Source organism: Balaenoptera musculus, chromosome 19 (genome assembly GCF_009873245.2).
Source record: "Balaenoptera musculus isolate JJ_BM4_2016_0621 chromosome 19, mBalMus1.pri.v3, whole genome shotgun sequence".
NCBI lineage: Eukaryota > Metazoa > Chordata > Mammalia > Artiodactyla > Balaenopteridae > Balaenoptera > Balaenoptera musculus.
In genome coordinates, this window is record NC_045803.1 from 59,679,099 (window position 1) to 59,702,671 (window position 23,573).

Genomic DNA, 23,573 nt, shown 5'->3' on the forward strand with positions numbered 1-23,573 from the left:
CTCCCCCTCCTACCCCCAGCTGGGTTAGGACAACGGGGAGGGATGCGAAAGGTGAGGTCAGTCAGGTCAGAAGAATGGAGAAGCTCACTTGGAGGGAGGGCTCTGGTCGCAGACCCACAGCTTTGGGCTGAGTAGGGGCTCCTGCCCGCAAAGCCGCTTCCCACCTCCCTTCCTGGACGGAGCTTAGAGACAGGCCCAAACCGCGTCCCCAGCCTGTCAGCCTGAGTGACCACGTCCACCACGGTGGTGGCCATGGCCGTGGGGCAGGGTCAGCTGAGCACCCCATATGTGGCTGGGCAACAAAGGGCGAGCTGGGGGCAGAAGTCGAGTCCCCAGCCCCATCTCCCGCCGTGCCCTCCCAGCCCCCTCGGTGAGCTCTGCCTGGACCAAGAGAAAGCACGCCAGGCAGAGTCCTTGAACTGCCTTTACTGCGGCCTTGGCGCTGCTCCCCGTCCCCTCAGACACAACACTGGTCTTTTTGTGAAGACACCCTGTACCCACTCGGGGGCCTGGGCTCAGGGTCAGGCGGAGCACTTCACGGGGGTGTCCTGAGGTTGTACCCTGTGCGGTGGCCCGTGCTCCAGCTCCGAGGGGGGACCCCTGACACGCCTTCATCTCCAGTGGCCAAGCTGCTGTTAGGGGCAGTGGGAGTGACCCCCGAGTTCAGGGACAGAGCCCTTTATTGGCGATGCACCGGCAGCTCCCCACTGGCCGGCTCGGTCCCCCAGTGCTTGGATCTGGGAGCAAGCTCCCATCTCAGCAAGGTGCTGGGTGCAGGTCGGGGAAAGGTGAGGCACCTGGGGGGCCCCTGCTCCTGACCGCCTGGGCACCTGCAGGCATCATTCCACTGTCCAACTCGGCCACAGCACACTGCCCGGCCCGGAGCCACGCGGCCACCCACAAATCCCAACACGCACGGCCGGGCAGCCGCCACACCCGGCTCCCAGTCCCAGCAAAGCGGCCCCTTCTCCCAGCGGCGGCCAGGGCTCCGTCGAGGAGGCGGTCAGGCGGCTGGCTTCGGCAGACCATCGGGACCCAGGAGGTGAGCGCCAGGGTCATCCAGGACCTGAGGCCCAGGTCCCACCTAGGGGGTTGAGGAATCAATGTCAGGGCAGGTGACAGGGAACGACTTCCTTCCAGGAAGTGCCGGTCAGATGACACCCTCTTGGTGACGCCGGGCCCAGGGCCCAATCCTCCAGCAGAGCCTCAGTCCCTCCGGGCAGACCTGGGTTGGACAGCAAGTCCTGGGGTGGACGGTAGAGGCCAAGGCCTGGGTGCACAGGTCACGGGTCTGGGAATTGGATGGATGTGGCGGAAATCCCGGCCCTGCCACTCTTGAGCGGGGACCCTGGTCTGTTCTGGGGGTCCGCACATTCCAGCCCCACCCTCCCCACCCCTCAGCACGGGAGCACCGCCCCGCACACCGCCTGCATCCTTAAACATCCGCTGTGAGTGAGCAAGGGAAACGCCAGGTGCTTTGAAACCAAGGAGCAGGTTCACGGCTACTCTACTGTCCCTCCCGCCGGGACACACTGGGGGTGGATGGTCTGGGGCTGAGCCCGCAGGGCACGTGCGGTGTGCGGCCAGGACTCACCTGCGTGGCAATGATGTATTTGATGCCGCCGGGGGTGGGGTCCGCACCCAGCGCAGCCTTAAGCTCATCCGAGAGCGGGACCGGCTCCACGGGCAGCCCCTTCAGAAACCTAGGAGACAAGGCAGGACTGGACGGCGAGTGCAGGGATGGGGCGTGTGCAGAACGGGCAGATCCAGGACGGAACACGACGCGGCTGCCGGGGGCCGGGGGGTCGTGACTACCAACGGAGTCGGGGCCTCTGGGGCTGACGGACAAGGGTGCCCAGCATGTTCTTAACGCCCCGGGCTGTGCACCTCAAAGCGGTTGAATGGTGGGTTTACGTTACGAGCGTTCACCAGGCACACAGACGCTGAGCGGGAATGCCGAGGGCCAGGCGCCGTCACTGAGGGGAGGGTTTCGGGAAACCTCCACAAGGCTTTGGTGCTGCTTCTCACCCTGGCCCACGGCTGCTGCTGCGCCCGTTGCGGGACACAGCTTAAGAAGAAAAGGCCTCAGCTGACACTCGGGTTGGTGCTTAAACCTACAAACTACCCCCAGGGTGACCAGCGCGATGAGTCGTCGGTCGTGGGGCCGGTCCCACGTGGTGTGGAAGGTAGCATCCGGCTCTTCCCACTCGAAGTGGCACCGCCCCCTCTGGGTGACAGATCAAAGGGCCCCACCCACGCTTCCTGCGCCCCTAGCGGGCAGGCATCCCCTCCCTGAGAACTGGGTCCCTTAAACAGCGGCGAGGAAGAAATCCAGACATACTGCCGTCACAGGAGCTGCGGGCGGCATGCGTGTGGCCCCGGGGCTGGGCCGAGCGGAGAAGCGTCCGCGGTCACACAGAGGCACACGTGGGACACACCGCCTGCGGCCCCACGGGTCCCCACCTGCCGTGGCCTCCCGGCTTGGGGCCCACAACTCACTTGTCTCCGTTCAGCTCGGGGGGGAAGCTGTGCCTCACGGCAGCCACAAACTCGGCCACAGTGTCATCCAGGGTGAAGATCACAGCGTTGGCACCCGCGTCAAATGTGTATGCCACCTGGAACCACGAGGTGGCTCAGACCGGCTCAGACCAGCTCCCAGTGCCCGCAGGCCGCCCGCTCAGGACGAGGGTGGGGGGCCGCGCAACCAAAACGCGAGCGAGAGGGAGCTGCAGCCCCCAGAGAAGCGGGCTCCGGGAAGCCCCGGCACGACCGGCTCCCGGCCCCGGGCGCCCCGGCCCCGCACCTGCCTTGGTCCGGCCGTGGTGCGCGTTGAAGCAGTGCACCAGGCGGATGACCCGCCGGGACGTGTCGCTGAGGTAGGAGATGGGCGGGAAGGTGTCCAGGCAGGTGGCGTGGAACTGGTTGCTGTCTTTCATGGTCAACTGGCCGAAGGCCTGGAAGTCGCGCTCCCTGACGCAGCGGCTCATCTCGGCCATGCGTGCCGGCACCAGCGCCTCGGCCCGGAACTGCAAGGCAGGCGGCCGCTCCGTGAGCCCAGCAGAGCCACGGGGCCCGGCTTCCGAGCGCCCCGGGAGCCGCCCGCCCAGCCGGCCGCGGCCTCACCCTGAGCAGCGCGCTGGTCTCCACGCTGGTCTGCATGCCCGCCGTGCTGCCCGTCGGCTTCCTCTCGGTGCTCACCTGCGGCGAGGGAGGGAGGTCTGCGCCACGCCCGCGGCCCCGGGGGCTGGGGAGGCCCTCCCGCCCCCCGCTTGGCCCTCCCACTCACCACGAGGATGAGGACACGGAGCTCCGGCCAGTGTGACTCGGGGGCCACCTGACGGGCGACGCTGTCCTTCCCGTCGGCCCGCTGCCCCATCTGCCACTCCACGAAGCCGCCGTACAGGCTGCGGCAGGCGCTGCCCGAGCCCCTGCGGGCCACTTCCGACAGGTCGCTCTCCACGCCATAGACCCGGGCCAGGGTGTAGGCTGCAGGCAGTGATGGGGGCGGGGAGGCTCAGACAGGCTGGAGGGGCCCTGGCCTGTGCTCAGTGCCACGGGCGGGGGGCACCCGGGGGACGGAGGCTCGGCCCCCAGCTCCACGGCTGGCATCCAGCACCCACGTGCTCATGCGCTCGGCCTCCGCAGGGGGCTCTGGCGGGAGGGCAAGCCCCCCTGGAGACCGGGAGGCCTGTGTGCCGAGGGGCCGGAGAAAGCTTCTCTGAGAAGCTCTGAGGGGCGCTGTTTGGGGCAGGGCCCAAGGCACAGAGGGCAAAAAGTGTGCACGCCCGGGGCTGCTGGCAGCGCTGGGCACAGGGCCAGAACTGGTCAAGGGTCTGATGCCAGGATGCGGACCTGGGGGTCCACGAGGCAGGCCGTCTGCCCCCGATGCAGCCTGGCTCACTGGTCTCAGGCTACACGGAGGACGTGACTCAGCTGCCCACCTCTGCGGTAAGTGCCCCAGCTCGGGGGTGGGGGTCCCTGCTGGAGGGTGAGCCAACAGAGGGGAGGGCAGAGCAGAGATTCAGAGGGAGAGATGGGTTCCCAGTAGGCCGTCCGAGAGCCTGGAGCTGGCCACAGTCCTTGGGATTCTGCTACGTAAGCCAAGAAATCGTCCCCACTTAGCTTAAGCCAGTTTGAGGGGCGTTCTGTCACGCACAGGATCCTATACACGGAGCTTGGCGTTCAGACATGTGACACGGCCGAGGCCACTGCCCCATGCCCGGGGCACAGCACTGGGACCCATCCCGGGCACCCACCTAGGCAGGCGTAGCCTGCCGCTGAGGAGGCCAGGCCCGCGGCCGTGGGGAAGTTGTTCACCGAGGCCACGTGCACCTTGTAGCTGAGGCTGAGGGGCAGCGGGTCCTCGTGGCCGTCGCTCCTCCGCTTGCGGGCCAGGCGACGGACTGCGGGGACAGGAGACAGTGCTGTGGGTCAGCACGGAGGGGACCGGCCTCTGTCCGAGCTCCGCATGCCGACCTTCTCGGGAGACCCCAGGCCCCAGGCCCAGACCCCGCTGTGCTGACGGGCGTCCGCTGCCCCTGGGGCGTGGGAGGTACGGGGGGGTGGGGTGGGAGGTGACGGCCGGCAGCGCCTTCTGTGCACTCGGACCCGCCCAGCGCAAGGAAGGGGCACAGGGGAAGGAGCGGGCCTGGCCTGACCCCAGCATCCCCGGGGCCCCCACTCACTCTCCCTCAGGCAGGCCTGGAGGCGCGGCTGCCCCACGTCCTCCTCCCGGCCGTTCAGCCAAATCCGGTCCTCTGTGAAGTCCCTGCTGATGGCGGCTGTTGTGGTGGTTTTTAACTGGGAAAGAAAGTGCAGGGCCACCTGAGTGGGGGGCATCGGCCAAGCACCCCTCTCTACGGGGGCCTTTCTGGCTCTGGTCCCTCCTGGGCGCCCACTCAGAGCAGTGGCCTTGCTGGAGGTGGAGGCCAAGGCGGGCCGGGCTCGGGCGGTGGGAACACCCAATGGGCGGGCGTCCACTACCCAAGGCGCGGCCCATGCTCCCATCTCCTGGCAGAGAATGCAGGGCAGGGACCTCCCGGGGGGGGGCCAGGCGTGTGAATGCCTGTGCGCTGAGCACTCCTCACAGCGGGCGATGGGACACACAGCATTTGTTGGCTGGGGGTTTACTGCCACCATCTGTAAACAAAGGTTTTGTAAGTATTTTTTCGGTGTGTATCGCCAGCCCAGGCTCACCTGATCCTGGTGCAACGTGACGCTCAGAGAGGAGTTGATGGGCAGGATCAGCTCCTCATCTCGCTTTCCCCCTGGAAGACATGGCCCACGGCAAAGCCAGTCAGTGTCCCAGCCCAGCAGACTGGCGCACTGTTGCCCCTGCCCACCAACGCCCCACCCCTCCCCACACTCACTGCCACCCCACAGCTCCCCAGCTGCCTGAACCCTGCTCTCTCACTGCACAATCTAAGTCCTCTTCCTGCTGTGCCCCTGCCTTCAGGAAGCCCTCCTGGATTGCTCCCCCACTTCACTTAGCTCCCGAGAGCAGGGCTGGACCCCTTGCTTCACTGCTTCTGTTTTGTCTTTCACTCACTCAACAAATAGTCTTGGAGTGCCTACCAAGTGCTGAGTGCTCTGATTATAAGGCCCTTGCCTTTTCCTCCCAAACAGAAGGAGCCCCAGTTACTGAAAACCCTTCAAATCTCCCTGTTCGTTCCCCCTGGAGACAGCATTCCCCCCACTTCCGCTGAGCACTTCCACTCCTGTCATATCACAGCAAACACAGGAAACCTTCCAGAAAGTCCAAAATTTCAAATCCATTGTTAGGCACAGGTGCTGCACTTTTGTGCAGGGTCTTTGGGGTGGCAGACAGTTAACGGGACATAAGAAAGACGAATCCTGGTAGGTAATACAGGAAAGTCCAAAAGGATCCCCCATAAACACGCCCAACTGGTTTCTGACAAAAGTGCAAAAGCAGTTCCTCGGAGGAGGCACAGCCTCTTCCGAAAACACTTTTGGGTCACTGGATATCCACCACTGAGCAGAGCCGAGCCCCACATCTCAGACCTTGGACAAAAAAAAATCACTCAGAATGAATCACAGACTTAGATTTAAAACGTAAAAGCCTAAAACTTTTAGGAAAAAACATAAACACTCTTCAGGACGTAGGACTAGGAAAGACGTCTCTGACTTGGTACCAAGGATGGAGAAGACGACCCACTGGGCCCTTTTAACAACTTCAGCCCTTTGAAAGACCCTGTTAGGAGGATGGAGAGAGAAGCTACACGGTGGGAGAAAATATCTGCAAACCACACATCCAGCAAGAATTAGTATCTAAAATACAAAGCGAACTTTCAAAACTCAACGGTAAAAAGCAGATAATTCAGTTAGAATGTGGACAAAAGTCCTAAAGAGACATTTCACATAAGACTCTCAGAGGACAAATGAGCACTGGGAAAGCTGTTCAACATCACTGAGCGGCAGGAGAACACAAACTAAAGCCACAGTGAGATGTCACCACACACCCATCAGAATGGCTAAAATAACAGCTGGTGACAACACGGCATGCAGAAAAGCTGGATCACACCTACATTATATGTTGTTGGTAGGGATGAAAAATGGTACAGCCACGCAGGAAAAGTTTGTTTCTTTAAAAAACCAGACATGCAACCACCCTATGGCCCAGCAACTGTACTCCGGGCCATTTATCCAGAAGAATGAAAACTTATGTTCACACAAAAACCTGTACAGAAAAGTTTACGGCAGCTTTATTCATAATTGACCCAAACTGGAAACAGCCCAGCTGCCTTGAAAGGGCATATGGCCAAGCAAACTGCGGCCCCTCTACGCTGGGAACAGAACAGGAGAGAAGTACTGACTCCAAGACTCACCGGGGCGACTCTCCAGAAACTAGTGAGCAAGAAGAGCTAATCCCAGGAGCATTCCTGAGACCAGAACAAGACAGACACGGAGAGCAGGTGGAGGTGGCAGAGTGGGCGTGACCATGGGAGCCAAGCCCCCGCGGGGACGGGCGTCCTGTACGGACTGTGTCTCCCGGTGTCTAGCTCCGCGGGGACGGACGTCCCGTAAGGACAGTGCCCCAGGTGTCCCGGCTGCAGGGGTGCCCAGCTCCGCGATCGCCCTGCCCTGCCGGGTGGAGGGCGCGGCGGGTCCTCACACCTGCACACGGACACACAATCTCATCCAGACGAGGGCCCAGCCCACCTGCCGCGGGCGGAGGATCCGGTCCACCGCCCAAACCGGCCCCTCCGAGCCTCAGTTTCCCCGTCCGCAGGGCCCCCACATCCCGCGCCCCGAGGCCCGCCACTCACAGTACTTGATGACCGCGATGTTGACCGGCGCGGTGCAGGTCACCACCTCGACCGGCTCCTCCGAGGCCATGGCCGAAAAACAACGCGACCCCAGCTCACGGCAGCAGGCCTTTCCAACCCGCGCCGCAGTCAGCCCCGCGATTGGTCCGCGTCGCCCCACCTGCTCGCGTGCCGCCCAATCAGCGGCGGGCCCGGTCCACGCTCCACCTCCCAGCCAATGAGCGGGATCGGACGATGGACTGCCGACGCTGAGCCCGCCCCCGCTGGCCAGCGGCCGCGCTCCGACTCTGCGCAGGCGCGGGGATCTGTCCCAAAGCGGTGTCCGCGCAGGCGCCGGCTCTGCGCAGGCGTGGGGTGTGCGCAGGCGCGTGGCGGCGGCCTTCCCGGTAGCGCGCGGCTGTTGCGGTCGAAGACGTGGGGTGAAAGCTGCTCTCAGCTCGACAGGACGCGGGCCCCGCCGCCCGGGGTTCCTCGCGCCTCGCCGCACGGAGTCTCCCTCGCCCCGCTGCCCGGGGTTCCCACAGACTCCCCACCCCCTGGGCGACCAGTTCCTGGGTGGCGGGCTGCTAAGGGAGGAGCTCTTTCGGAGATAGGTGCTTTCAAACCCCGCTCCCGTTTTTTTAAGCTCCAAATAAGCAAGGATTCTTTTTTCCCGGTTGAAATGGGTTGCCACATTTATATTGACTCTTTTATTGCTGTAAAATGTACCATTTTAACCACTTTTAAGCGTGCAGTTCTGCGGCATTAAGTACCTTTATATCGCTGGGCAACCATCCCCACCCTCCGTCTCCCGAACGTTTTCATTTTCTTAAACTGGAACTCTGTTCCTTACAGAGTAACTCCCAATTTCCCCCTTCCCTTTGTAAAAATTTATTTTTAGCTTTAAAATGATTCAGGTGTCAGTGAAGATAGGAGTATGTGATATAAATTCTCCCACTCTGGGTGCTGCCCCCCCAGTTCTGTTCCTGGAAGTATCAGCAAATAGCTTTCTTCCTCTTGGGTGTTTCTTAGAGATCATCTCCGATGATCTAGACTTGCCATAACTTGTCCACCGCGTCCCCTGTTGGTTGACAGTTGGGTTGTTACCAATTTTTGGACACAAGCTGCTTTTTTGTGCAAGTGTGAGTTCTTCTGTAGGAGAAATCTCTGGAATTGGCATTGCTGGGCCCAGCAGGATGTGCCTAAAGTAATGTTGATAGCTCTTGGCAAGTTCCCTCTGGAAGTTCCATTGATCATTGAAGCCCAACCACCAAAGTAAGGGAGCCCGAACCTTCCCCAGCACGGCGGCTCCCCCTCCGCCTGACACATGAAAAATGGTATCTCACTGCCGTTTACAGCTGTGTTTCTGATGGTTGTTATTTTAAGTTTTTCTTGGAATCACTTTTCGGTTTCATGCAAAGCCGCTGAAACTTCTTTGAAGAGTTGCTGGTGTTTTGCTCTGGACAGCGGTGGCAGTGTGTTCTCTGAGCCACAGAAGAAAGGTCACCCGTGAACCTCAGTGATGTATGCTGTGCCGTGGTAGTGATGTGAGGGACAGCGCAGACGTTCATGACACATCTGTTTTGCGTCAGGTACTGTGCTAGGTGCTCCACCCTACATCGCCTGGGTAACTTCAGTTTTATGGTTTATAATTTAAGTATTTACTATAGAGTGAATGTGTCACCCCAGATTCGTATGTTGAAACCTAACCTCCAGTGTGATGGCGTTAGGAGGGGGGCCTCGGGGGGTGATGAGGTCATGGGGGTGGAGCCCTCATAAAAGAGACCCCACAGAGCTCCTCACCCCTTCTTCCAGGTGAGGACACAGCAGGAAGACACCAGCCGTGAACCTGGAAGGGGCTCTCACCAGACACTGAATCTGCCAGCACCTTGATCTTGGACTTCCAGCCTCCAGAACTGTGAGAGCTCAGTGGTATTTGTTTAAGCCGCCAGCCTGTGGTGGTGTTTGGCATAGCATCCTGAACAGACTAAGACAGTACTACATGTACGTGATTTAGAGAGTGAATTACCGGATCCCCTTCTATACCCCCCACCCAGGTTTCAGCTCACCAAAGGCAGCCACTTTTAAATCTCTTATTTTTCTCCGTGTTTCTAAATAATCTGCTTATTTTCCCTCTTTTTTTCTCTCTTTCCTTTATTTCCGTTTTCGATGGTGTCTGTTGATTACCACCAAGTAGGAAAGAGGAATTCTCTTCCAACCCCACCACAGTCCTTCCTCCCCCGTACAGTTACATGTTCTCAGTGTTATGCTCGTGTAAACCATGTTCACGGTTGAACATGTAGGCATAAATGCCTGACTGTATGCATGTGGGCAAAGGCTCCCTTATGTAGTGGGGAACCTTGAACAAACAAGCCCCCTGAAAGAGGGCTGGACGTAGACCCGCAGGCTGACACGGTGAGCCCCAGCTCTCCTGAGTGGTCAATCAACATGCATGTATAAGATAAACTCATCATAGGGCCTCTATTTTCTGTTTTTTTTGTTTGTTTGTTTGTTTTGTCAAAGAGGTGTGGGTTAATGCCTGTGGGTCATGGCGAGGGTGATAAACCAGACGGAGAAACTTTAAGACACATGTCCACACGTTCTGATTTGCTCCATTAAAACGTGTTTCACAGGCATGGTGGTAGGTGCAGGGAAAACGGAGTCAGCTTGAAGTGTCAAGGTCGAGGGGCAACAACGAAGCCTGGAGCATCTCCCACAGTCCTCCTCAGATTTCCTGTCTTGTTTCAAAGCTTTTTTTATTTTTAATGTGGTAAAATATATGTAACGTAAAATTTACCATCTTAACCATTTTCAAGTGTGCGGTTCAGTGGCAGTAGGGGCACTCACATTGTTATGCAGCCATCACTACTATCATCTCCAGAACTCTCTGATCTTCCCAAACTGAGACTCTGTCCCCACTAACTACTGACTGCCCACCCCTCCTCCAGCCCCTGGCAGCCACCCTTCTACTGTCTGTGTCTGAACTTGTCTACCCCAGGGACCTCATATCAGTGGAATCCTATAGGATTTGTCCCTATGTGTGTGGCTTATTTCACTGAGCATAATGTCCTCAGGGTTCATCCATGTGGTAGCAGGTGCCAGAATTTCCTTCCTGTTTAAGGCTGAGTGATAATATTCCGTTGTACGGACGGGCCACGTTTTGCTTATCCATTTATCCGTCAGTGGATATTTGTGGTGCTTCTGCCTCTTGGCTGTTGTGAGTAATGCTGCTGTGAACGTGGGTGTCAAACATCCCTTAAAGTTCCTGCTTTCAGTTCTTTTGAGTGGAATTGCCCAGTGGTAGAATTGCTGGCTCATATGGTAGTTCTGTGTTTAATTTTTTGAGGAACCTCCAGACTGTTTTCCACGTGCCTGCACCATTTTACATCCCCACCAACAGTCACAAGCTTCCCGTTTCTCTATGCCTCCACTGACACTTGTTCTTTTCTTTTCTTCTTTTTTTGTGGTAGCCATCCTAAGGGCTGTGAAGTGTGAACTGGTGTCTCATTGTGGTTTGATGTGCATTCCCAGATTTCCTTTTATTTGTGGTGATTTCTCAATGTTGATGAGAGAGCACGTGGGATGGCGTTTCTCAAACGTTGGCATGCGTACCAGTCACCCAGGGAGTGTGCTGAAATGCAGGTTCTGAGTCAGGAGGTCTGGGAATCTGCCTGTGTAGCCAGCGCCCCCGGTGTCGACGGCAGAAGCTGCTGGGTGAGGGCCACACCGTGAGCAGCAAAGATGGATAACAGTGCACAGAGGCCCTGCAGTCAGGCCAGCCCAGCGTGTGGGTAACTTTCTTAGCCACAGAGAGCATGTTTCCTACAGCAGAGCAGTGTTCCCTGAAGGGACTTAATGGACGGGAGGTGACTTGAAAAGATGATATGTGTCTGTACGTAGATTTTTTTTATTGCCCTTTCGTTTCAATTCAGTCCACTCTGGAGATCCTCAGCAGCGAGGTTATTCTGGAACCCGGGGCGTGTGAAACACCAGGGAGTGAGGCAGTGGGAGATGGAAAGGGAGGGAGTCTCCTCTCCCGGGAGATTACCTTGGTGGGGGAGGATTCGCTACTTACAGGAAAGGTGACATTGCAGAGGTGATGAGGTGCAGGTAGACTGCACCGCGAGGTAGTACTCATGGGTGGTGCAGACGCTGTGGTCCAGGGCAAGTGTACGGAAGAGGAGTCGGGGGCGGGAGCCGGGGTGGCGGGGGCAGTGAGTAGTGACGCTGGTGGGTGGGGACGTTCTGGCGGTGGAGGCGGTGGGAGCGACTGCGCAGGAGCACATCGTCCCTCCAGGAGGAAGTTCCTCTCTCCTCCAGGCCAACCCAGCAGCCAGGCGGCAGCCAGACGCTCGTGTGTGCTGGCGGGCGCAGCCATTCAGAGCGAGAAGGGCCCGGTGCCCCAGATTTCACTCCCCACCTCGTTCCTCACTGTCCTCTTCGTCATCTTCTGAAGTCCCATGGGACTTACCATCTTGGCCCTGGAAATAAAGGGCTTGAACTCGGCGACCTCTAAAGGCCCAGGACTCTGACCCCGTGCCCGCACAGCGATCCCGTCTCCGTGGGTCCCGGCACTGGCTCGAGGCTTTTCTGCAAAGGACTGGGTGGCAGACGCCGTTGGCTTCCTGCCTCTTCCAGCTCGGCTGCCACGACCTGCCTTTGCTGTGGCAGATCCAGAGCAGCCCTAGAAAACGAGCAAGTGACACGGACACGGAGGTGTGAATCTCATAGAATTTTCAGGCCACAAAATCTTCTTTTGATTTTTTTGGTATTTTTTTTACAGTGGTAAAATATGCATAACACAAAATTTCCATTTTAACCGTGTTTAAGTGTTTAGTTTTAAGAGCATTCACATTGTGGCGCAGCCATCACCACCATCCGCCTCCAGAACTTTCTCACCGTCTTAAACTGAGACTCTGTCCCCATTGAACACTGACTCCCCGGTCCTCACAGCCACCATCTACTTTCTGTCACTCTGTCTTTGACTCCTTTAGGTCCCCGTGTCAGTGGAATCATATAGGACATGCCTTTTTGTGTCTAGTTTATTTCACCGTGCATCGTGTCCTCAGGCTTCACCTGTGTGGCGAGTGTCACAGTTTCCTTTTTATTGCTGAGCAACGTTCCATTGTACAGACGGACCACACTTTATTCATCCATCAGTGGACACTGGGCTGTTTCTACCTTTTGACCGTTGTGAATAATGCTATGTCTTTTTTTTTTTTAATATTTATTTATTGATTTGGCCGCGCCGGGTCTCAGTTGCGGCAGGCGGGCTCCTTAGTTGCGGCATGCGGACTCTTAGTTGCAGCATGCATGCAGGATCTAGTTCCCTGACCAGGGATCGAACCCGGGCCCCCTGCATTGGGAGCACGGAGTCTTAGCCACTGGACCACCAGGGAAGTCCCTGCTATGTCTTTTGCTTTTCTTTGATATAACCATCCTCAGCTCTTGGGCTGTCCAAAACAGGTCGGGAGGGCTCGGTTTGGCCCCTGGCCATGGCTCACTGACCCTACTCTCAAACAAAACGGTCCCAAATCACATTCTGTGCTCCGCTTTGCGTTGCTTTGTAAGTATCCAGGAACTGCCCAGGCTCACCAGCCATCCCCATCTAGAGAAAACGGATCTGGGTGGAGTGGCCCAGGGCTGAGGGCTGTCTGGGTCTGCAGGGAGGACAGTCCAGCCCCTGCGTCGGCTGGACCATGTCCCGGTAATCACTGCAGGGGGCACCCGCCCTCCTCTTTTCTTCTTGATAACTTTTTTCCCCCCAGAGCCATTGTTTCTGGGTAAAAGTTTTCCTATTTATTAAGGAATGTTTGATGCACATAAAAGAATACAGGTCATGTGGTCATATAAAGCATCAAAAAATGAAGCCCTAGCCTCTACCACTTACTTGAAGAACTTGGACCAGTTTCCGCAAGTACCTGGTGCATCTCCCATCCTGGTCCACTCGCAGATGCAAGGAGGTGGGCGGCCCTGCTTTCTGTGAGGTCTTGTCCCTGCACAGCACTTCCCGTGTCTGAGCCCAGCTCTTCTCATAGTTATGTCTCTAAGGACCCCTGACTCTTCCTTATAGGATGAATTCAGTGTCAAGAGGACCTGCTGGCATCCTGGGAAGGTGAGGATGACAGAGTAGTGGGGTTGGTAGCAGAAACGGAGAAACAGAGCTCAGTTCACGCCCCACGCGAAGACTCGTGGGAGGTTACCCCGGCCTTCATACTTTCAGGCTTTCAAAATTACCTTCCGTTGTCTCCTTCTTCAGGGAAGAGCTGTGTGACTTTCTAATAATCACAGAACGGAAGGTTCTGAAGCCTTCGGAGTCCTTCTAAACTTTGCTAAGTTGTGTGTGCTCCTCTGACCATTCACACACTTTCGTTGGGGTCCTCCTCCAGCAGGTGCTGTATCGGGTGAGGGGGGAGGCCGGCAATCTCCTCGTGGAGGTGAGACAGCTTCTAAAAATTGAACAAAGGGGACTTCCCTGGTGGTCCAGCGGTTAAGACTCCGCACTCCCAACGCAGGGGGCCCAGGTTTGATCCCTAGTCAGGGAGCTAGATCCCACGTGTCACAACTAAGGCTTGGCACAGTCAAATAAGTAAGTATTAAAAAAAAAAAACTGAACAAAAACACAGCAGAGAGTGTGGCACGGGAGGCCACAGGTGACAGAGGTGGGTCGCCGGGAGATGCAGATATATGCTGTGGTTCCTTGGGCATGGCAACAGCCTGGAGAATGATGTGATTGTAACTGTGTCTTGAGAGCAAAGCCAGTCGGTGACATGTTGGATGCATTGGAGCGAGGACTGTCTGTGGCCAGGGAGACCTCTAAAAGGTCACCGCGGTGGTCTGTGACACTGTCCTCTTCTGTGACGTAGGCTAAGGAGATGAACTGTCATAGACAGTGACAGTCTGGAATGGAAGGTCTGGACCAGCAGGGGAGTGGCAGCGAACAGACTCTGAGGCCTGGAGGAGTGAGATGGGAAGAAAGCACAGGGCGCGTCGAGGGCCCAGGGCTGGAGACAGAGGGAGGGCAATCATGGCAAATTCCACCCATGAAAATTCTAGAAAGTGCCAGCTAATCTGTAGTGACGGAAAGCAGATCAGTGGTTCCTGAGGTGGCACTGAGGGGGTGGGGTGGATGGATTAGGAAGGGGCAGGAGAAAGCTTCCTGGGGGTAGATATGTCTCTTCCGTCGATGGGAGCGATGGTGTCACGGGTGCTCATCAAACTTGGACGCCAACGTATGTGCAAGTGACCATATACCAGCTCCATCTCAGTGAAGCAGGTTTGATTGTGCAGGATTTTCTGTGAGGCCCAGGTGGATGATTTTGAACTGAAGGGCTCAGAGAGGGTGGGAGAGGGTTCTCGCTGTCATCTGAGGATAACACGCTCATGGTGTCAGAGGCGTTGTCTTTGCCCAGCTGCTCATCTAGAAGTACTTGCCTTCAGTCTTGGAACCGAGAGGGCAGCACGGGAAGAAGTTCCACAAGTGGGGAATGAAGCTGAATCTGGAGGAGGGTGGGGCGTGGGTGATGAGCCCCCTCCCCTAAGCCTGCTCGCGTCTTTTTTTTTTTTAATGTATGGATTTTAAATTTATTTATTTATTTATTTGGCTGCGTCCGGTCTTAGTGGCAGCACACGGGATCTTTGTTGCGGCACGCGGGATCTTTCATTGCAGTGCACGGGCCCATCTTTGCAACACGCGGGCTTCTCTCTAGTTTTGGTGTGCGGGCTGCAGAGCACGCAGCCTCAGTAGTTGTGGCGCGCAGACTCTCTGGGCTCTCTAGTTGTGGCGCGCAGACTCTCTGGGCTCTCTAGTTGTGGCGCGCAGACTCTCTGGGCTCTCTAGTTGTGGCGCGCAGACTCTCTGGGCTCTCTAGTTGTGGCGCGCAGACTCTCTGGGCTCTCTAGTTGTGGCGCGCAGACTCTCTGGGCTCTCTAGTTGTGGTGCGTGGGCTCTAGAGCGTGCCGGTTTAGTTACCCCACGGCACGCGGGATCTTAGTTCCCCGACCAGGGGTCAAACCCACGTCCCCTGCGTTGGAAGGCAGATTCTTAACCACTGGACCGCCAGCTAAGTTCCTCGCGTCTGATGTTTGTGTCTCCGTCCTCGAGTATAGGCCCAGTGCACGTGTGCACATGTTCAAGAAGCATGCGTTTCAGGAGCGTCGCCTGAGTGCAGGGCCTCCTGCAGGGCCTGATGCCATCGTGAAGAGACTCAGAGGCACTGTTTCCGCCACGGCCTGAGCCCTAACCTCGTCCGTCTGCGTGGCCCCTGCTCCCCACCCCTATTGAAATGACTGACGTTTCCCCAGGAGCAGCTCGCTCTACCCTGGATCCCATTCCCAGCTGCCGTGTCTGACCCGAGTTTGGATCTCTGCTCTGCCGTTGGCCAGTGGGCCTCTCAGAGTCCCAGCCTCTGTGCGCTCCCATGCCCACAGAAGCCTTTCTCTTGGGGCCTGTTGGGAGGTGACACCGCTGGCAGGGAGCCAGCATCAGCCTGGAGGCCCCGTGTTTGGACATGGGATCTTTACAGAGGGGATTAAACTAAAATGAAGCCAGTAGGTAACCCTGACGACTGGGGAGATAAGAAAATAGGACCCAGACACATAGGGGGACGACCACGTGAGGAACTGGGGAGAAGCCGGCCTCGGGAGGAACCACCCTGCCGACCCCTGTGTCTGGGGCGTCCGGTCTCCAGGACGGTGAGACAGGAAATGTCTGTGTTAAGCCGCCGGGCGTGTGGTACTTTGTCGTGGGTGATATCACACCAGTTCCCCAGATCTTAGGAACAAAGGCACAGCAGGCTGCTCTGCGTATGTAACTGTAGCCATTAACAGGGACCCTCTGCGGGCTCTTCAGCGGCCCCGGGGTTATCCCCGCTCTGCAGGTGTTTGGCGAATCTTGAGAGGTGCCTTCCGGCCGCATCTGCCAGCGTCTCGTTGCTGAGCTTCCTGTGAGGGGTTTGCGGTTCCAACAGAAGCGCTTGAGGTCTCACTGAGACCCAGGGCGCTGGGCCCCCGGGGGCGGAGTGCGCGGGGCTGGTCGCCGGGGCTGCGGGCTGCGTACCCGCCTTTCGCCCCCAAGCCCGGCTCACAGCGGCCCGTGTCAGCCCCCCGTGGGCCTGTCGCCCCGACCTCCCTTTCCTGTGTCTCCTCAGCTTTTCTCTCTCGTTTCCCAAAGCCCGGTCGGCTCTGAGACGGTGAGTGTCTCCTGCTGTTCTCCTTCCTTCCAGCCCATCTCCCTCTGCCTGCCCTCCTCCTACCCCCACCAGGCGTGGGAGGGGACCCGCTTGCCATGTGGATTCCAGAGCTCCCGTCCTGCACGTCCGGCCGCCCCCTGACCATCTCACCCCACGCCCTGGCCCTGGATTAAAAACCTATCTGCTATCCTGATCTGGCGCCTTATTTCTGATTTCCAAGTGAAAGGAAAGCTCAGAATTGCTTACTGAGCAGCAATGTGGTTTAGGAGCCAAGACTACAGACTCTGGAGCCAGAAATCCCAGCCCTGCCGTGGACCCGCCGTGTGACTTTGGACAAGCTGCTTGGGCCCTCTGTGCCAGCGTCCTCCCTCACGGGGGATAAAGCCGTGAGAGGGCTCGTGTCAGCGCCATGCCATGTCCATCCGCAGTAACTGTTGATTATTGTTGGTCCCCAGAGAAGCTCTCAGGTGAGTGCAGTCGCCCTTCAGAAGAAACTGTTCATTAAATCAGGAGTAAATAACGCAGCCTCTATAGCTTCCGGTTTTCTGAAACGAGGGCTCGGAACACGGCGTCGTTTACTGTATGCACGAGGCTGGGAAGCCTCGCCAGCTGGGGCGGGCAGCTGCCACCCCGCCCACACTCCTTGGCCTCCCTGTTCGAGCCAACCACTGCGGAAAGTATTTCCCTCATCGGGGGCACGTGCACCCAGCTTACCTGCTTTCAAACACCCGCACACGTGGTCCTGCACCCCAGCTGCCCCTGTAGATAGATCTGGGGCTCGATTCGTGCAGCCTGGGTAAGCCCAGGAGGCTGCTTGCCGGGCCTCCTGGGGCTGGTGATGGTTATTACGTTTGTGCGAAGCAGAGCAGACCCGTATCCAAGGGCGGGAAGAAGCCGTGATCGTGAGATAAGCCCCAGAGCTGGATCGAAGCGGGAAGAAAGTCGGGTCTAGACCAAGGCCTGCCCTGTTCCCTCTTTATTCCCCCATTCCCTTGGCGTTTGTCCAGGGTCTGTCCCGGATCAGATGGAGGTTAGGCACGTGGGATACAGAGGCTGCCACCATATGGGGGGTTCGTGGGAGAAAGTGGCCTCGTGTGCGACGCTAAGGATGACAGGCTTGAACTTGAGACCGTGGGGCGGACAGCCTGTCTGAGGCTGGGACGGCGCGGGCTGAGCGGGTTGGAGCCGCCCTTGGGGTGCAGGACGGAGGCTGAATGGGAGACGGCAGTGGGGGCCGGGAGGACTCTCGCACTGTCGACCTGGGAGATGGCGAGAATGTGCACTGCAGTGAAGGCCATGAAGGTCGAGGTGAAGACGCTGGTCTGAGGAGGCCTGAGCGGTGGAACTGGCGGACTGTGGGGTGGGGAAGGTGAGTACAGGGCCCGTCTCTCGTGATGCACGTGTGGGGAGACCACGTGGCCTCGGAGAGTCATTTCCGGAGTCAGTGGATAAAGCAGGAAACACGTCAGGGCAGAGCTACCCCGAGTGACCGGTGGATGGCTCCCTGGAGCGGCGGACCCACCTCCCAGCGCCTCCCCGGCGGCCCACCTGCCGCTCTGGCCCCGAGGGCTCACGTTCACACTCGAGGGTCCCGTGTAGGGTTGGGGGTTCCCACGCCGTGCGTCTCAGGGGCCCTGCGCCCGCCCAGACGATTAAGGGCCCCAAAGAGCTAGTTTGTGTGGAGGCTTCCATCTGTTTTTACCCATTTCGGAAGTTAAATTTGCCGAATTCGTTTACTAAGTTCATTTAAAATTATCAATAATAAACCCATCACGTGGTAACGTTTTGTGAACAATAGCTATCTTGTGAAGCAAAGTGGTAGTGAGGAGAGTGGTGGTGTTTTGCATCTTTGCGAGTGTCCACGTGCGGCCCCGTGGACGTGTGTGGCCAGGCTGTCCTCTCAGCCTCCTCCTCGTGACGCTTTGGCTGACGTGTGGGAAGGAAGCCTAGCCGTGCGGCGGGCACGCGCTGGAAGCGCCTTCGGACGATGTGGCTCTTGTTTGAAAGCACCAGAACTCTGCCAGGTGTGCTGTGATCCTGGCGCCCGGCAGCGAGCTTCCCGCACTCTGCTCCGCTGGCTTCCCTGCTCTGGTGCTTTGCGTCTTTGGTCCAGGCGGGGCTTTGTGACGTCCGCGTCGGTCATTTGGAAAATATTGCTTCACTGACTACACAGAGCTTCCAAATGCTGACGTTTCTTTTCTTTTCTTTTTTTTTTTTTTTATAAATTAATTTATTTATTTTTGGCTGCGTTGGGTCTTTGTTGCTGCGCGTGGGCTTTCTCTAGTTGTGGCGAGCGGGGGCTACTCTTCATTGTGGTGCCCGGGCTTCTCATTGCAGTGGCTTCTCTTGTTGCAGAGCACGGGTTCTAGGCACGTGGGCTTCAGTAGTTGTGGCACGCGGGCTCAGTAGTTGTGGCTCGCGGGCTCTAGAGCGCAGGCTCAGTAGTTGTGGCGCACGGGCTTAGTTGCTCCGCGGCATGTGGGATCTTCCCGGACCAGGGCTCGAACCCGTGTCCCCTGCACTGGCAGGCGGATTCTTAACCACTGCGCCACCAGGGAAGTCCCTGACATGTTTCATTTTATAGTATGAAAAACTCACTTCCTCATCAGAAAAGTCTTTAACGTTGGGAAATTGCCAAGCTTTTATGGAAGACAGACATTCCCAAAATTGCCATTTTCTCTTGAAAGCGCAAGTGCTATCATTGGCAGTAAATACTGTCCGTCCTCCCTGAAGTGGCAGGCTCACTGGTCCTTTTCTGAGAAGCCGTCTGCGAGGACTGTGGTCGAGGCGACCCTGCACACCTCACCCGGCAGGTCCCCCTCCAGTGGCAGTGGAGGGCCCCGCACACTCCCCGCCTCTCCACTCAGAACATCACAGGGACCAGGACGCAGGATGCAGGGCGTCCTGGAGCCGCACTGCTTCGCGTGAGCGTGTGGTGGTGAACTTTGGTGCCTCGGTCTGTGCGGGGCTGCCAGCGGTGCAGCCCCCTGCTTTTGCACCATCGAGGCTGTGAGGGACGTAACGAGTCTCCCTTAGCGCGGCCCCCTGGACGGGTCTGCAGGCCACCTGTGAGAACTACTCTGCTGGAGGAGGAGGGAGACGACCCCTGGGGTGACCGGAGCCACTGCGACGGCGGGCCACGCCTCCCGGATGCCCAGCAGGGTCACCCCGACTGTCCTCAGTCTCTTTCTGGCCTGTTCAGAGCAGCTGCATGTCAGAGGTCACGCTGCAGCATTCACAGAGAGCCCCCTGTGACTCCATACCTGCCTTCCCTACAGAAGTACAGGCGTCACTGTGTCCTGGGCCCCAGGCCTGTTCCCGGGGGAAGGAAAGGGGCAGGTGTGTGAGCTGGGAGCGAGACCGAGGTGATTCCGCCTCTTCCTGAGGACCAGTTACAGGCGATCCTTATAGGGGACAAAAGCAGCCCTGAGGGGCAGAGCTGGCTGTGAAACCCTGGGCGGTGGGGAGCACTGACTGACGCCTGGGAGGACGGTCTCTATTCCACATGATACCCAAGGATGGCCCGCGCTCACCCAGCAGGACGGACCCTGGTGGGAGCCCCACCCTCACACCTTCTGCCCTCCTGTCCTTCAGCTCTCCCCAGCGCTCTGCTGGCACCTGAGGACACCCTGGGCAGCTGCCAGACCATCTCTTGGGCAGCTCGGCTTGGGCTGGGGGGTGGGCAGCTGGGAGGAGAGGTTTCCTGGAGCCAGAACTTGGTGGTCAAGAAATGGACGTAGAGTCTAGGAGGGGTTAAAGGTCGAGGGTCTCCCTAGAGTTAGCGATCATAGTTTATTTTTGGTGCGCTAAGTGTCTTCGTTTGCTGCTGTGTCTCCCGGGCCCCTCCTGAATTGTGGAACAGAGGGTAGCCCGCTTCCCTTCGCTCAGAAGCGGAAACCAAGGCTTCACAGTGGAACGAAGCCACCGTAAAGGCTGGGGCCAGAGCGCCTCACTGCTGCGTCTGGAGGAGGCTCTGTGTTTGCGGCAGACTCCCACAGACCCCGGCTTGGGGAGCGGGTGCCTCCGCGCCCCACATCAGTTCCAGCCTCTCCCTACGCCTCTGAGTCTTGGCAGCCGGGGCGCTCTCCCTGGAACCCTCCGCCGTCCGCAAGGTGATGGCGGCTGGAAACTTCTGTTCCACTGAACTTTGCCAGGGAGCTATACTTAGCCACCAGGGGGAGGCCAGGAGCGGGCTCGCTGAGTATAGATAGTAGCCAGCGGACTGATTTAGAACTCCCAGAGAACCCCCAACACGGTATTTATAGAAGCCTCTGGGCTTCTGGAAGGGAAGCCATAACCTTAGCGCGCCTGGGGCTTCAGGAGAGAGGTCTCTCCGCGGGGAGCGGGGCGGGGAGCTGGGCCCCCGAGAGGCTGGGTGTCCCTCTCACACCTGTTCCGGGACCTGAGCCACGGGGCCAGGCGCTCGCGTCCCAGTCGGAAGGCAGCGCCCGGTGGTTTTCTGTCCGCCGCCCGTCACGCGCCTCCCGGGAGCGATTTTCATGTGGTGCAGATGCCGCCCCTCCCTCGGCTCGTTCCGAGAGTCTCCTCTTGTCCAGAATCCTGCTGATTTCTTAGGCTCCTGCTTTTGCCCAGACTTAGCCGGGCTGCCTCTGAAACACCTGTCTCCAACTCCTCAGGTCCTGGGGCTCCTGTCCCCCCGGCCCGGGCTCCTTCCCTGGAGAGAGGTACCAACAACGTGCCTGAAGCTGTGTGGCCAAAAGGCCTTCTTTAGGGAGAAAAGTGGAAATGTGATGCGTAAAATTTGGGTAGAGAAAGCCTGTAGTTGGGGGGGGACCCAGGTAGCAGTCCTGCGAGGAAACAGGTGTCTGTGCACTCCTCACCCGGGACGGTGTGAGGGACGGTTGGACCCCTTCCTGATTCCCATCTGTGGGTGTTGGGAGAGGGCTCCAAAAACCCAAGTCTTAAGTGAGCGTCTCGGGTCAATGCTGCTGGTCAGGCAAAATCACGAGCAATGAGGAACGGAGAGTGGGAAACAGTGAGGCCTGAGTGGCCGGTGGGGACATGGCCCCATGGCGGGGACGAGGCGTGCTGACTGCAGCCGCCCTCCTCGGAGAGGAACATCTCCCCATTCACTCCACGTCGACTCCCTGGCAGGTGCCCGGGACTCTCTTCACCCCGCCTGCCAACCCACCCTCTGCCACCCCTGCCCTCCGCCAGCCCAGATATAAATATAAGAGCATTTTCCATGGGCCGGCACAGAAGGGCAAACATGGACTTTATTTAGGCCTGTGAAATTCCCTTCCTCCATCCCCAACAGGTGCCTCGCTTCATTTAGATATTGGTGCTCAGAAATAGAACACAATTTACAATATAGCTTCCTTCAGGCATCTGGATGCCATTAAAAATAAAAAGCCATCCAGTGAGATGGGCACAAACACGAGCACGGTTGGAGCTTGGCCTTTGCCAGGGGTGAGGAGAGGCTCCCCAGCCCCGGGCTGCCCACCCTGCTCAGCAGAGGCCCGGGCATTCGGGAGACAGTGGAGGGACGTCCCTGGAGGGCAGCGGCCTGTTCTCACCCGCTGCGGGCCCCTGACCAGGGTAGCGGAGAGGAGGAGGGGTCAGGCACCTGCACACGCGAGAGGGGCCGTCCGGGTGGGTCACAGTGCGTTTGGAGGAAGCGTTTCTAGTAAGTCGGTCGTGGAATCACTGCCCCCTTGATCCTTTGTGGCCTGGGGGGAACAGCATTCCACTCTCCTCTCCATAAGTCCAAGCACAGGGACCCGCCAGGCTTCTCTAGGCAAACTGTGTGCTCTCATCAGCTGTTACAGGGTGAATGGTGTCCCCCATTCGTATATTGAAGTCCTAACCCCTGAGTGCCTCAGAACGCGGCCTTATTTGGAAACAGGGTCTTTGCGGATGTTGTCAAGATGAGATCATCAGGGTGGTCCTCACCCGGTACGACTGGTGCCCTTATAAAAAGGGGAAATTTGGACACAGACACAGACACGCACACGTGAAGACGGAAGCAGAGATGGGGGTGACGCTTCCGCGAGCCACAGAACATCAGAGGCGCCAGCAAATGCAACAGCTGGGAGAGGCCTGGGGCAGATTCTCCCTCGGCCCCGGCAGGGATCAGCCCGGCCGGCACCTCGTTCTCGGACTTCTGGCCTCCGGGGCTGTGGGGGAGTCTGTCTCTGTGGTCTGAGGCCCCCGCTCTGTGGGTTTGTCACGGCCGCCCCAGCAAACTGACACGTTAGCTAAGCCTCCTGGTCCTGCCATGTGTCCCTCGGGGGAGGCTGATCCCTCTTGGGGGGAGGCAGTGGGACTGGGAGTGCAAGCGTGGCTTCCTTGGAGAGGTTCTCTGTTCTATGGGCAGACGTATCAGTCTGGTTTAGGCTAGAGCAGGGGCTCTCCTGGGTGGTCAGTTTCATCAGGGTCGCCCTTGATCCAGGGAAGCCCAGTGTCAAGGTCAGGTTTCCTCTGGGATGTCCCCAGGCCCCCTCTGATTGCCGTTATCAAACCAGCCACCCAGGGACCTTCAGCCCCTGACTTCAGCATCAGGAGGGATCTACGGGTGGGGACCCAGGGATGGGGCTGCAGAGCTGGGAGCTGTGTGGGCCTGATGAGCGCTCCCAGCATCCTGTCACACGGCGAGGAGGTCAGCAGGTCTGGTGGCTCAGGGCCGAGCGGGGGCCTCTGCCGCTTGCTGTGTGGCGCCGTCCCGGGAGCAGGACCAAGGTGCCGAGCCCTGTCCCTTGGCTGGGGCCAGCCCTCCTGCAGAGAGGAGCAGGTGTCCTCTCCTGCATCAAGGATTCGGCCAGTCTCCGTCAGACTCAGGCCTCCTTCCTCCTTCCTAAATGCCACCCTCCAGGGTCTGGTGCAGACGACTCAGACACGCTGCCAAGTGGCAGGACCAGCCCAGCGCGTGACAGCCTGGCGCCTGGGGGTGAGGGGAGGCCACCTATGAGAAGGAAGCGGGGTCTCGGCATCTGAGTCGGTTTGGGAGGTGTGTGTCTTGGGTGGGGTCAGAGATCGGCTGCTTGGTGGGTTGGAGGTGCTACAGCCTCAGGAGAGGGCGTGCAGGAAGGAGGCCGGGGCGCTGGGTGAAGGGCTTGTGCCTCGGGGAGGCGGCTGCAGTGGCGACGCGTCTGTGGTG

At 58.4% G+C, this 23,573-nt stretch overlaps 1 protein-coding gene across 1 annotated transcript; it reads right to left on the minus strand.

Annotated features, from left to right (window-relative positions):
• Window positions 1–408: 408 nt before the first annotated feature.
• Window positions 409–7,400, minus strand: MVD (mevalonate diphosphate decarboxylase). Its single transcript, XM_036835110.1, has 10 exons — window positions 7,287–7,400; window positions 5,197–5,267; window positions 4,686–4,800; window positions 4,257–4,403; window positions 3,287–3,486; window positions 3,124–3,198; window positions 2,808–3,026; window positions 2,500–2,615; window positions 1,595–1,703; window positions 409–1,084 (listed from the first exon to the last, which is right to left on the minus strand). The coding sequence occupies exons 1-10, from the start codon at window positions 7,354–7,356 to the stop codon at window positions 1,004–1,006; spliced, it is 1,203 nt and encodes a 400-aa protein (XP_036691005.1). The 5' UTR covers window positions 7,357–7,400; the 3' UTR covers window positions 409–1,003.
• Window positions 7,401–23,573: the final 16,173 nt, after the last annotated feature.

Excerpts from the sequence above, each read along its gene's own strand:
- MVD (XM_036835110.1), bottom strand. The coding sequence starts at position 7,356 with ATGGCCTCGGAGGAGCCGGTCGAGGTGGTGACCTGCACCGCGCCGGTC. Across the intron at positions 3,199-3,286 it reads TCCGTGTCCTCATCCTCGTG|GTGAGCACCGAGAGGAAGCC; the intron begins GTGAGTGGGAGG and ends CCCTCGCCGCAG. Across the intron at positions 3,027-3,123 it reads AGACCAGCGCGCTGCTCAGG|TTCCGGGCCGAGGCGCTGGT; the intron begins GTGAGGCCGCGG and ends CCTGCCTTGCAG.